We start from the raw sequence: 13,934 nt of genomic DNA, 5'->3' as shown, positions 1-13,934 counted from the left end.
CAGACACTTAGAGGAAGAGAGACTGAAGAATAAACGGGATTGAAACACACTCTGTCTGATCTCCATTCCTCGAGGCCACCCTCACTCTCTCTCTTGCTGAACCCCGACCCGTGGACTGGAGTGGCAGCTTGGACCGGGATATAGTAGCCGCCAAACGCGGCGCAGCCCGGGCCTCAACATTTTGCTAGGCCGCAAACATTTTTGGCTGCACAAAGTGAGGCTCCAGCTCGGGCCTCAACACCACATGGTAAAAGGAAAGAACCAATTCCCTTAAATTACCCTGTGCCTTCTGCGGTGCCATGTGCTCACCACCCCACCCCTGACAAAGGAAATAAGCATTTATAGAAAGAGTAAGACCATGGACCGTTAAGATGCCGCACTGAGTAAACGTGATTGCCATGCAGACCTGATGCCCTGAGTTCAATCCCTGGAACCAGCAGGGAAATAGAAAAGCAAATGGAAGCCGAGGTGGAGGCCGGTGGACCTGTGAGTTCAAGGCCAACCTGGTGTGAGTTCCAGGACAAGCAGGGCTGTACAGAATGATCCTGCTGAAAAGGGGGTATGGGAAGAGGGATTACTCAGCCATTAAGAGCATTGGCTGCTCTTCCAGAGGACCAAGGTTCAATTCCCAGCAACCACATGAGGCTCACACCACCTGTAACTGCAGACCCAGAAAATCCAGTGCCCTCTTCTGACCTTCGCAGGTGGGCACCAGGCAAGCACACGCTGTATGCACATACATGCAGACAAACATCTACACACATGAACAATACATCTAAAAAGAATTTTAAAATAAAAGAAAAGCAAGCCAGGTGTGGTGGCAGGCAGCTGGCACCCTGGCACCCTTTACTTTTTATTTATTTTTATTTATTTAAGTATGAGTGTGTACGTGCTTGTCTGTGAGTACACCGTGTTCCAGCTGTGCTTGCCAGAATCCCTGGAACTGGAGTTACAGTTGTGAGCTGCATGCTGTGGGTGCTGGGAATCAAACCCAGGCTTTTTAGGGAGAGAGGAAGTGCTCTGAGTCACTGAGCACATAATTATGTCAAAAAGAATGAGACCCTTCGAACAGTGCTCATCCCCCACCCTGCTGCACCAGGAAGACTCGGGTCTCTTGCAGCCTTCTGTATGGCCACAGGCAAGAGTGTATTGAGACGTGTGATGAAATACAGTGTGGCGGTGGCAGGGGTAAGGGGGAACCTGGTGGGCCCGTGCCAAGTGTCACCATGTGACAGACCTGGTAGGGACCTGGAGAAGGAGTGGGGCAGGCAGACCTGAGCCAAGCTTCGAGCTTCTGGGGCAGAGCCAGTACAGAGGACAGAGAGAGAGAGGAGGGGCTGGGGTAGTGAGCCGTCATCTGCCAGGCCAACCTCACCTGGGGACGGTGCAGGCAGTCAAGAAGGCAGGTGATAACTATTAACTATTGCTAGGTCTCTGGGAGGAGTCTAGCAGAATTGTTTGTAAGCCCGCAAGGTGTCTTTTCTTTTTCCACAACTTTAGTTGGTTTAGTATGGTGGTGCACACCTTTAATCCCAGCACTCAGGAAGCAGAGGCAGGCAGCTCTCTGTAAGTTCAAGGCCAGCCTGATCTTCAGAGTGAGTTCCAGGACAGCCAGAGCTACATAGTGAAACCCTGTCTTAAAAAAAAAAAAGAAAGAAAGCCATATAGAAGGTATTGGGGGAGGGGGGGAAGGACTTCCCACCCCTTGGTTCATTCATTCTCCAAGGTTGTCACCATCAGTCAGTCTGTGGCTGAGGTGGGCAGGTCCCCTGGGCTGCCCAGCCAACCCCAGGTGTCTAACCTAGTCCAAAAGCAGCTTGTCCAAAAGCAGCTTGGGGAGGGAAGGGTTTATTTTTTCTAACTCTCTCAGGTCACACATGATCACAGAGGGAAGTCAGGGCAAAAACTCAAGGAACTGAAACAGGCTGTGGAAGGGCTGGTTGTTGGTTCTACCCCAGTTTGCTTTCTTATAAGCACCCAGGACCACATGCCCAGGGATGGCACCTCCCACAGTGGGCTGGGCCTTCACACATCAATCTCTAACAAAAATAGCAAAAAGAATGCACCCACAGACTTGCCTACCTTGCCAATTTAATTTGATGGAAGCATTTTCTCAGTTGCTGTACCTCATCCTCAGTGACCCTTGCTTGTGTCAAGCCGACCAAAACCAGCCAAGATAGCCAAAGCACAAAGGATGTTCTGGGACTCCTCTTCTTTTACATTTGCTGTTTTCAACGTTGTATTTTGAATAAGAGTTTCCTAGTTGCAAAAACAGCACAGAAGATCCTCGTAACTACCGCAGCGCCTGTCCCCACTGGAGCATGGCACGGTGTCGGCGGCCAACTCCCACATCTCTCCAGGCAGCCCTTACTGGAGGAGGACATCGTGGTGCTTTATGAATGGAGCACTACCTCATGACCTTGGGAGCAGACTCTCATCACATGCCCCGAGGTCCGCCTTGGTGCATCTCCATATTTCCTTCACTGCCAAGATCAAGAGTCTTTGGTGTGGAAATGCAGCACGTTCTTAACTACCAACTGTAGGTCATTTCCCACTGTCCTTGTGTAGGCACCTGACAAGGTGTCTTATTCCAGTGATGACAGCACCTGGAGACTGAGGCAGAAGGATCTCTGGGTTTTTCCCCCTTATTCATGCATTCATTCAGTGTGTGTGCGTCTGTGTATCTGTGTGTCTGTGTAATAGAGCATGCGTCAGACCCCTCTGGAACTGGAAATGCAGATGTTTGTGGTTGCTGAAAGCCTGTCCTAATTTTGTGTCGAGAGCTATGGAACATTAAGTCCACAGCGAGCTGGACGGAGGCATGGCAATAGCGCACACCCCAGCCAAGCCTTGGTTATCCAGGGATGAGGCCACCCACGCCCCTGGCGTACAAGCAGCCACTTGGTGCGGGCACGTGCCCCGGCAGAGGCCACGCCCACACGCCGAGGGCGCAAGCGCGCCTGCGTCACTGTCCAGCCGGCTGGATCTGGTTCCGCCCCGTCCTGAGACTCGCTGCTGTGAAGTGGCCTCGGTCCCGGGAGTTCGCGCCAACGACTCCCGACTGCCTACGAGCGAGGTCAGTGCGCGGCCGGGTGCGGGCGTCGCCAGGTGGCCCCGAGGCCTCGCCCTGTCGCCACGCGAGGTCGCCCAGGTGTCCCCGGAGCCCACAGCCAGGGCCCCGCTCATAGTCCTAGACCGCTGGCTTTGAGATCGCTTGCCAGATTAACCGGCCCACCGTATGGACCCTCAGGGATGTCCGCGGTGTGCACAGAGCCCTGACCCAGAAATTGCAACTTAAGTAAAAGCTGCATGTGAACAGTGGGAGGGGCATGGCGACAAACTTCATGGCACTTAGTGAAGTCCCTGTGTAATGTTGCTTTCACTCTTGCTGGGGTTTTATTCCACCTCCCAAGAGGCAGACATGCTTGCAGGCCTTCTCAGTTGCTCCCAGGTGAGCCTTTCTTCAGGAACTCCTAAAGTCTATGGGAAAGGTGGTAAAGTTACTTTGCAGTGTGCTCACAGGCTGGTACTTGCAACATCACTGGCCGGGAGCAGAAGAAGTAGGCTCACAGGCTGCTCAGCTAATGTGGGAGCCTGGTGGTTGATAGTCTTGACTGTGCAAAATTGTTTTTTCCTGCGAGACACCGTTTTCTGCGCAGTTGCAACTGTTTGCACCCGTACCTCGGATGACTCTGCACTTTGCTTAATGGGTTTTCAAGCTTTAGAAGTCCGGCTTGCATTAAAATAGCAAGAGCAGCACAAACAATAGCAATTGTAGAGGATCTCGTGAGTTTCCTTTGTGCCTGTATGTTTGTTCTGGTCATCTCTGCCCTCAGTGGCTCAGAGGTGTAGCGCTCTCTTCACATTTCTGCTGTTTTTTTTTTTTTTTTTTTAAAAAAAAAAAAAAAAGTGCCGTTTTGGATTCCTGGGGAATCCACACGGATTCACCTTCCACAGGTGATCAGAACCTTCTGACCTTGCAGGGCGGTTACCCGGCCCCTTGTAGCTGGAGAAATGGCCTTTCTTGGCCACAGCAAGAAAGCTTCTATGACCTTAATGTCACTTGGGGGGTCAACCAGGCAGTTTTGAATGTGGACACAGCTGCTATACCAGAGGAAGCCAAAATCAACGGACTTGTCTACCGACAGGCTCAAATAGAATTGGGAATGGTGCCTATGGAGAAGGGGTGTGGGTACCTGGGGCTGACTAGAAAGAAGGCCTCCAGCTAGGGTGAAGGAGGCAGGCTGCAGCTGAAATGAGACTGCGTCTCGGCTCCAGGATGCAGTGCCAGAGCTGCACGGTGCAGGGGCTCTTGTGCCAGCTTTTCCAGTTATGGCCCTGCATAACTGTTATGTCTGCCTCCCTCTGCATGAAGTTCTGTCACGCTCACCCATGAAGAAATCGGTCCACAGCTCTCTTGCCTCGGCCCCTCTCCTTCATTCACTTCAGGGTCTCCTACTGCAAGGCGTCTGATCATAGACACTTCCCCCCCCCCCATCTCCCCAGCCGCAGGGCCCTCTGCCCTGCCTGTTGGCTGCTTTCTGACACTTCTGAGTAGACCTGTGGGGGAGCTTGTCCTGTGCCCCACCCCCAGCCCGTGATTCAGGTGGCAGGGAGTTTGTCCTTGCTCTTGGCCAGGAGCTTCCCTGATGGACAAGTTGAGCTTTGTACTTAGACTTGATCCAGAGCTACGGGGACCAGTTCCCGTGACCTGCAGGCAAAGGGACAGAAGGAGAGGATTTTCTCTTCTGCAACTGGCCCCTCATCCTAGTCAAGGGAATCTCCACTCCTGCCCACCTTCAAGCGCCTGGGCTTTGTCTGCTCCCATGGTGGGACTGGGCATGCAGTAATGGTGCACACGTGAGTGGCAGCCTGTGAGATAGCAGTGGTAGAGGTTAGACCTAGAAAACAGATGTGATCTTGTTGGTGGGGCCAGTCAGCCTGGGTCAAGTGGGTTGAGGTCAGAGAGCCAAGAAAACCTCTCTACAGTGGGGGACTTGCAGCCTAGAGGCCTTGTGGTCTGTGCTGGAGTCTGGGAGAAAGGTCATTTTCTGGGGTCCAGACTCTTACCTGCAGCCTGAGGTCAAGGTTAGGCTTTAGCCTGTCTTTAACCTGCAAATGACACATGGTATTTCCACCATGACTGCAGAAGGATCTGTGGCCTGGACAGAACCTGGGCCTGGTGGCAGTGACAGCATCGCCTCTGGGGATTCGTGTGTCCCATGGCAGCTGGTGATGCCCACTCTCCTCTGTCTTTACTTCTCAGGGAGAGCCTCAGATCGATGCTCTCACTTCTGCCATTCAGTTCATTGAGGAAGCAGGGTGCCACGTCTGTCATCTTTGTCTTTTTTGGGGGGAGGGGGGTGGAGGGTCGAGACAGGGTTTCTCTGTGTAGTCCTGGCTGTCCTAGAACTCACTCTGTAGACCAGGCTGGCCTCTGCCTCCCAAGTGCTGGGATTAAAGGCATGCGCCACCACTACCAGCATCTTTGTCTTTTTTTTAGCATGGAATTTAAGTGGCATTTTGTGCATGCCTGCACATAACTACTTTGTGCATTTGAAAAGTCATTTCTAGAAGGGGAGCCCTAGGTGGGTGTGACCCTTGCCTTGGCACCAAGGTAGCAAGGGCACAGCTATGCAGAGCTGGACGGGGTAGCCACCGTCCCTGTCCTCCAGGAGCTCACGTATGCCTGCCTGTGAGCACCTCGACGACAGAGCCGGTGTCCACCCCTGCACTGCCCACAGAGCCTGGCCTGCAGACCACCGGGTGCTTACAGTCACCAGCTGTTCACGCAGTACCTTCCCAAACTCCATTGTGCAGATCTGCAGGTTGTTCCGTGCTTCAGAATGAAGGGGACTTTGGTTCCTCTGTGCAGTGAAGCAAGGAACTGACCCCACTGGGGTCCTAATCATCTTTATCTAAGCAGACACTGAAGGAGAGGGAGAGAGGAAGGGAGCCTTCCAGGTCTCTTCCTCTGTATGTATGTGTCCTTTATAGCACCGGTTGATTCTACTGTGTGTGACCTGTGGCCTGGCAGTTGGTGTCCCTGGGTCACTTCCGACATCTACCGTGTTTCTGTAATTACCTCCAAATAAAACACTTCATTTAAAACTCTCTCCCTCCCCATTCTTCATTATTTTGTTGGGTTTTTTTGTTGTTGTTTTCTGGAAAGTTTGCTGGAGTGTGTGCATAGCTGGACAGTAGCCTGCTGAGACCTGTGAACCGGAGTGCGTTCTCAAGGTCCAGCACCTCTGTGGGATCCTGGACTCAGGCTGAATCCAGGTGAATGGAGGAGGGAGGGTTCTGGGCTGGGGAGTGGGAACAGACTTCTGGTCTCCAGACCAGAGTCCTCTAGCTTCTTCAGCCTCTGCAGGGCTTGTGGTCTTCCCCTCAAACATTGCTGTCACTTGTAGGCCATTCCCAATGTCTGGCAAACAGGTCTAGGAGTGTTATGGATCAGAGACCCCACCCCAGCCTTGGAGGCCCCACGTGGGTGTGTGGTAGGCGTACAGCCAGGTGCTGGGCTCCGCCGGCCTTCTGCTGTGCCCTTGGGACTCTGTCCTGTGTGAATTGGGTCAGATGTCTGGATGCTCTGCCTCTGAGCTGCGCCCCCACTGCAGCTGCTCTGGTCACGTGATGTGGTGGGGACAGCAGAGGGTCCTTCCACCCTCACCTCTGTTCATCCTTACACCTGACCGCAGTCACTCCAAGAAAGAGGGCCCTACAGAACCGTGTTTCTGGCACTGCCTACCAGGCCCTCTACCACCAAGCCCTACAACTCGACCTTTGAGGGTTTTGTTTATTTTTGAGACAGACTTGCCAAGTTTTGTCTTGGACTCTCAGTCCTCAGGGCATATTCACCAACCACCTCCATAATTTCAAAAATGTTTGATCAAGATGTCCAAACCAGTGGATGCTCAAAAACTCTGGACACTGGCTGCCTCCCCAGGACAGCACAAATCCCTGTTAGGAGAATATACCCCCATCACACTGGGCCCAGCACAGGTGAAACCCTGGCCGGAGCCGGCAGCTCATCTCTAGCTCTGCGGACGGAGAGGGAGAACATCTCTTTACCCTGTGCACTTCGTTCAGGAAGGACAGTGGGGCCTTGCTCTGCCTCCCACACAGAAGGCCTCTTTTGACCCCCATGGAACCCAAGGGAAGGGCTTGAGGCAGTGATGGGGTGCCTGAAGCTGGGGGTTTGCTACAGCACCCACTTTTGTGTGCCTCTTGAGGCTTCCAAAACAGTAAGGTTGAGCTAGTCCTCCTGATTAGACCTGATAACAAACGAGAGAAGCAAGCCCACGCAGCTGCCCTGGTTCAAGGCTGGTCCTGGGTTTGCACACCACCTGGTGATGGCAGGGGAGAAAGTGCTGCCTGCAGCTTTGAGCTGGCAGAAAATACCAGGCCACCTGGATGCCCCTGCTTACAGATGGTAGAGTTAAGCCTCCTCACCTGGCAACAGGCACAAACAGGACAGGCTCCTGTTACCAGTGTGGTTCACAATGGCTGACCAGGACTCTTCTGAACACCTTTGGGTAGAGTGTATGTATATACTCCTAGAACTCAGGGAGGCTGAGGCAAGATTGCCTCTACAGGGAGGCTAACCTGGGCTTTGTCATTCCAAGTCAGTCAGCTAACCTACACACACACACACACACACACACACACACACAAAACACATCATGCTGTTCAGAAGACAGATGGACTGGGGTATCTCAGCAGTGGTAGAAGTTGTGTGCTTGGCACCTGTCCTCAACTCCAAGAGCTCTGAGTCCTTGAGTCTTGGGGACAACGAGGACCTGCTCGCACACCTCAGGCTTGGGCTGGTTCCCTGTCATGGACACTGGTGAGAATACTTTAGCTTTCCAGGTCTTCCAGAGTATAGTGGAGGCCAGGAGAGTGACAACAGCCACTTCCCTGAAAAGACACACCTGGTCACCTGGTGTGTGACCAGACAGGCTTGAATTTAGCTATCAAGGCTGTTCGATGGTCCAGTTTTCCTCTCAGTCTCCAGAGTCGCCCAGCAAGCCCTGCCTGTCAGCATAGGATAAAGGCTGCCTGCTCCGCTAGCCCTGGATCAGTGTAAGCCATGAGTGGCGATGGAGATGGGGGTGGAGGAACCTTCGTCGTGTGCCATCTGGAAGACTGCTCATTCTGCTGTGACCCCAGAGTGTCAGCCTACCAAGGACAACTGGTCTTCTCCCTGCCTCTTGGCTTTGGTAGGGACAGCAGCGCTCAGCCCATCATCCATACAAGGATCTCCACAGGGTGCAGCATCCCAAGTGTCCCCACTGTACCATGAGACAGACAACACTGCCAGGTTCCCCAGCTCAGGAGCCAGTCTTCATCACATCAACTTTCTGGTGTTTTTTTTTTTTTGTTTGTTTGTTTGTTTTTGTTTTTCATCCTGAACTATGTACACAGGATTCTTTCAAGTGAAATTGTTGCCATTCCTCAAGGGAAATGGAACTCGTGGCTTATGACAGGACAGGAACGCATTTCCTAAGGAAATGTTCAGTCCAGAAGCTTCGTGAGAAGTCTGAAACCACCACCACCCCCAGCTGCTGTTCTTAATGCAGCAACACTTTGTGGGTTTTTAAAAGGTTATTATATGCATGTATGTATGAGCACTACATATGTACCCAGAGTTCAGAAGAGGACGTTGGACCCTCTGGAGCTGCAATTACAGATGATTGAGAACCATCGTGTGGGTGCTGAGAACCAAACCCAGGTCCTCTGTAAGAGCAACAAGTGCTGTAACCCACCAGGCCACGTCCACCCAGCGTGTGTGTGCAGCGCCAGGTGGCGAGTTTAAGGCAAGCAGGAGCTGCCTGCGCTCCTCTCTTTTAAGAAAGAGAGAGAAAAGAAAAAAAGAAAAGCTGAGCATGGTAGCTCTAATCCCGGGACTCCAGAGGCTACAGAGACAATAGAATTGCCAGCCTGGGCCACATACCAAGCTCCTCTTTGAAAACCAGAGAGCTGGAGAGATGGCTTCTCGGTTTAGAGCACTTGTCCCTCTTCCAGAAGATCCAGTTTCAATGCCCAGTACCCACATGATCACAACCATCCAGTTCTCCAGTAACTCCAGTTCCAGGGGATCTGACACCCACCTCTGACATCAGAGGGCACCAGGCACACACGTGCTTGCACATATATGCAAAACACCTACGCACATAAGTAAATCTTAAAAAATAACAAAAAAGAAACAGGAGGTGGAGAGTGCTTGCCCGACATGAAGGAGGCCCTGAATCGGATCCCATGAGAGCACACTGAAAGCTGACCTCGGCTGTGCAGTGTTTGTGATCCCGCCACCAATACAGCAGAGACAGACAGACTTATCTTGAACTGATCTTTCTGCCTCTGCCTCCTGAGCACTAAGATAGGCACGTGCTCCGCCTTGCCTGGTTTATGCCGTGCTGGGGCTAGAACCCAGTGTCTGCACACTAGGCAAACACTATACCACCTGAGCTACAGCCCCAGCTCCCATGGCTGTGACCTTTCTCTCTCCTTCAAATCCCAAGCTACAGACAGTGATGGCACTGAGATGTGGTTACTTCAATGGCTACAGATAGAGCCCTCCCTCCGCAGTCCACAGGGGCCAGCATGATCTCCCTCAGAGATCCAGTGGAGAGGCAGTATTAGGTTTTGGGGGCGGGAGGCATTTAGGGGGAACATTGTGATAGATTACTGCAGAGCACTGGTTCTCAGCATTCCTGATGCTGCACCCTTTGATACAGTTCCTCATGTTGTGGTGACCCCACCCCACCCCCACCATAAAACTACACAGCATTCATAACTGTATTCATAGTAGTACTTCATAACTGTGTTTTTGCTACTATCATGAACTGTTATGTGAATATCAGGGTTTCCCATTGGTTTGGGGAGGAGGTCATGATCCACGGGTTGATAACCACTGCTGGCTTAGGAGTGGTGCTGACATCATGGGCAGGCAGGCAGGCAGGCAGGCAGCAGCATGGTTGGAGTTAGTTCAAGCCCAGGGCCAGAGACAGCATGGAGAGGTCTCTGAAGAGAGAAATCAGAGCCCATTTAGCAGAAGTAGGGATATGTTCGTGCAGTTTCTGAAGATGGGGAAATAGCAAAACACGAAGCTGCTGTGTCCTTCATTCCCGGCAGGGGCTGGGGTAAAGAATGGAAGCTTTGCTTCCGTGTGGACTTGGTTCCCCACGTGAGAGATCTCAGCCTGCTGACCAGGGAGGGTCCCATGCACACAGTCTCTCTCTCCCCCTCCCCCTTCCCCTCCCTCTCCCTCTCTCTCTCTTGGGTTCCTGTGTATCTTTGCCGCCAGCAAAGAGTGGCCACAACTGAGGCTGCATTCTACGATTATGACCTTGTCTCTCTTGCACCAACTTGGTCCAGGGACCTTCCTGGAGGGCACACGGGCTGCAGAGCCCCAGGAGACTTGAGACAGCCCTCAGAGCTTCTAGTGTGTGTGACAAGCTTCCCAGCTGGGTGTCTAAAGGCCAGGATCCTGGGCCTGGGGTTGCTGAGGTCATGCCTTGTAGACAGTGGAAGGCTAATTCCCCCCTCCCCAGGTCATCATCTCACTTCTCCACTGCCCTGTCTGCTCCCTTAATGGACCTTGGCCCTGGTGGTGCTGTGTCGTCCCCACCCCCACCCCCGCCCCGTGGCTGTGGGGTCAGAGGCAGGTCTGTCTGCCCTGGGTGGGTGGGGGCTGTCTACTTTTTTCCATTGCTGCAGTTCATACAACACTCAGCCACACAGCCTCTGGGACCTGGCCAGAGCCAATCGGAGCTGGTAGCCGGGACAGCCAGACTCTGCTTCTAACCTTGGGCCTAAGTTAACCCCCCAGACTCCATTCCTTGTCCCCAGAGGGCCCTCAGGCACCCTGCCCAGAATTTCCTCCTCAAATTGGGACCTCTCCAGCTGAGAGAATACAGGGTAACTTTGGGGGAGGGAAGCAAGGCAAAGGCTACTGTGCAGAGGAGGGTGTCCTGCTGCAGCCTCTGGACCCCCTGTTGGCCAGCTTCTCTCTGGACTGAGGAGGAACCGCTCTTAATTGAGCAGATGTGGGTGCCCGGTGACTGAGCTGTGGGCATGGGTTCCCAGGGAGGAGGGAAGGCTTCTGTTTGCTGTGTCTTGTTACTCTGCCCTGGGGGTGGGACTAATGGGAACCTGGCATTGTGGGGGAGCTCGCCCTTCCTGGAAAGGCTGGGGTGGTGCGCTTGGGTTCCTCACCATGTCCCCACACCCTTTCCGGGCTTCCAGCTACTTCAGAGTCAACACTGGTTCCGCTTTTTCCAGGAAAGACAAAGTGGGCTGGCGTGCTGGCCCTGATGAATGACTCCATGGCACTGGCCTCCACTTTGCTCCGAGGAGAGGGAGGGAGAGGGCAGGCGTGGGCTTCCTGGGCAAGATGTCTCCAGCCACAGCAAAGTCCCCACTCTGCAGGGTGTTCACTGAGAGGTGTCCCTAGCAATGGAGACCATGTCAGCCCCAACCAGGGTCTCTTCTGGACTGGCAGGAACCAGCAGCCAAGAACTTGCCAGAAAAAAAAAAAAACCAGACAAGGTGTCCATGGAACTGCTGCCCTCTGATGGCTGTTGTGGGTACTACACAAGGCTTGGGAAACTGAAGGAATGGGACTGTGGTCAATCCACTCGAAACTGGTCAGGTGGATTCAGCACCTGAGCTATGAATAGAAGGCAGCGCTCTGTCTTAGAGCCATACCCACGCCCAGCCTGTCCTTGTCTTTCAGGTGCAGGAGCCCAGCCCTGAGTTGTCCCCAGAGGAGAGGAGGGTCTTGGAAAGGAAACTGAAGAAGGAACGGAAGAAGGAAGAGAAGAAACGACTGAGGGAGGCGGGCATTGCCGCAGCACAGACCCTGCCAGCCAAGCCCTCAGCTGCCGCTCTGGCCCTGGAGTACCTCCAAGGGTAAGCACTATTGTGGGCTGAATCCAGAACATTCTGCCACTGCCATGGTGCTGGGTAGAGGCTAGTCCATTGTAGCAGGTGGGGAAGGGTGGATGGTCCAGCCCAGTTACCCTCTGACAGGTACTGGGGAGGCCCCTGCCTGCCTGCCTGTTCTATATCCACAGAACTGCCTTCAGACATATCCCCTCCTTTTATCCTGTGGAGGTGTCCTGGGGCCACTGTGTGCCCAGACACACCCCAGTGGAAGGCGTGATGACACAGCCCTGAACCACAGTAGAGTGGGGATCGCGACAAACCTTTAGCTAGGACTCTTCCCAGCTGGTTTGTTTTAAAGATTTTGTTTGGAGCTGGAGAGGTGGCTCAGTGGTTAAGAACACTGGCTGTTCTCCCAGAGGATCTGGGTTCAATTCCCAGGACCCATATGGCAGCTCACAGCTGTCTGTAACTCCAGTTCCATGGGGTTTGATACCCTCTTCACAGGTTCCTGCATTCATAGTTAAGAATGACTAAAAATATTTAAAGCAAAATAAAATAAAAAGAATAAAAAAATTTTAAAGATTTATTTTTATTTTACTTACTGGTTTTATGAGACAGAGTTTTTCTGAAGCCTTGGCTGTTCTGGAACTCGCTCTGTAGACCAGGCTGGCCTCAAACTCAGAGATGTGCCTGCCTCTGCCTCCCAGAGTGTGGGGATCAAAGGTGTGCACCACCACACCCAGCAACCTTATTAATTCTGTGTGTATGTACAGATGAACACACATAGTGCTCTCGGAGGCCAGAAGATAGTGTCAGACTCCCTGGAGCCGCAGTTCAGGCAGAAGAGCATACACACCCTTAACTACTGGGCTGGCATTCCAGCCCCTCCCCAGACAGTCTTGTTGATGAGACACAGCGTCTGACAGAGGCGTCTTATGGCAGGAAGGTTTATTTGGGGCCACCACTCAGGACTGCAGCTCATCGTGGCGGAGGGTGACACAGCTAGTCACACAGTGTCCTCGTGTGGCAGGAAATAGAGATGAGTGCTGCTGTTTTCTCCATTTTATTTGGTCTAGGACCCCAGCACATTCAGGGAGAGTCTTCCCACCATGATTAACCCGCATCTAGACACTTACAGATGTGCCCAGAGGTTTGCTGCCTATGCAATTCTAGGTCCGATCGAACCATCACACTGGGAAGATGCTGAGAGAAATTTGGCTGGCAGTGGTGGGCAGCTGGAGCCTCACAGCCACTCTCCTCAGAGAGCTCCTTCCCGGGGCCTGAGCATTCAGGTGCAGCAGCCTTCAAGCAGGAAGCTGAGGCCACAGTGGAGAGGGCGGCCTGCCTCCGAGTTAGGTCAGCTTTTAGGCAGATCAAAGGGACCCAGATGGAGCCTTGTGGAGAGGTGATTTGGTAGGAGCCATTGAGGCAGAGGGCTATCCTTCACGCCAAAGCTGGGGCTATAGCAGGATTCCTTCCGATTGGTCAGTTGAGGTTTCCTGAAACGAAGGGATGATGGAACCCATGAGCTAGAGAATGGCCATCTGTTATACATAGTGTTCCTCAGGCCCTGCTGTCTGGTACCACAGTTCATAAGGATCACTTAAAGCAGGCAAAGGTTCAGGAGGGGATGTGGAGATTCCCACCCACAGGCTCATGTGCCAAGAAAGTCTCAGTCCCAGAATGCTCTAGAAGACCACAGAGGCCAGTGGGCCTTGGCACAGAACCTTCTAGAAATCAGATAAGTTCAGTGTGGCCAACTCCTTCATTGTAGGCGTGGTAACGTCTCTGTCAGGACTGTGGGCCAGGCCCAGGTGACAGTTGAAGCCTCTTCATCCCAAGCCCTGTGTGTGGTTGGGCTCCACTCTCCTGGATCCTCTACTGTTGTATCCAGAGAGGGGATGACACAGCCTCACTTTTCTTACCAGAGTGGCTGGGAACTGAGGGTGTCTGCCAAATGGCCACTTCCTTCCCACTGTAAAGCCCCCTGGGCTCAGAAGCAGCCCTGCCCTGGATTTCAGGTATTCGGAGTGTGTCCTGAG

At 53.0% G+C, this 13,934-nt stretch overlaps 1 protein-coding gene across 4 annotated transcripts in view; it reads left to right on the top strand.

Moving 5' to 3' along the window:
• The window catches only part of Chlsn (cholesin), a 106,043-nt gene that overhangs the window by 83,570 nt on the left and 8,539 nt on the right, over positions 1-13,934 (top strand). Inside the window, exons 1-2 of one of the 4 annotated variants that reach the window (XM_076923470.1) lie at positions 2,106-3,076; positions 11,741-11,916. In XM_076923470.1, the coding sequence (XP_076779585.1) occupies positions 2,822-3,076; positions 11,741-11,916 (431 nt within the window). In that variant the 5' untranslated portion in view covers positions 2,106-2,821. Of the gene's footprint in view, positions 1-2,105; positions 3,077-11,029; positions 11,052-11,358; positions 11,588-11,740; positions 11,917-13,934 lie in introns of those variants that run through there. The other 3 variants (XM_076923473.1, XM_076923472.1, XM_076923471.1) reach the window with 3 other exon arrangements.

The sequence above is a fragment of the Arvicanthis niloticus genome, chromosome 24, assembly GCF_011762505.2.
Source record: "Arvicanthis niloticus isolate mArvNil1 chromosome 24, mArvNil1.pat.X, whole genome shotgun sequence".
Classification (NCBI taxonomy): Eukaryota; Metazoa; Chordata; class Mammalia; order Rodentia; family Muridae; genus Arvicanthis; species Arvicanthis niloticus.
Note: the sequence above shows the minus strand (reverse complement) of the source record. Positions and strands in the feature narration are given on the sequence as shown.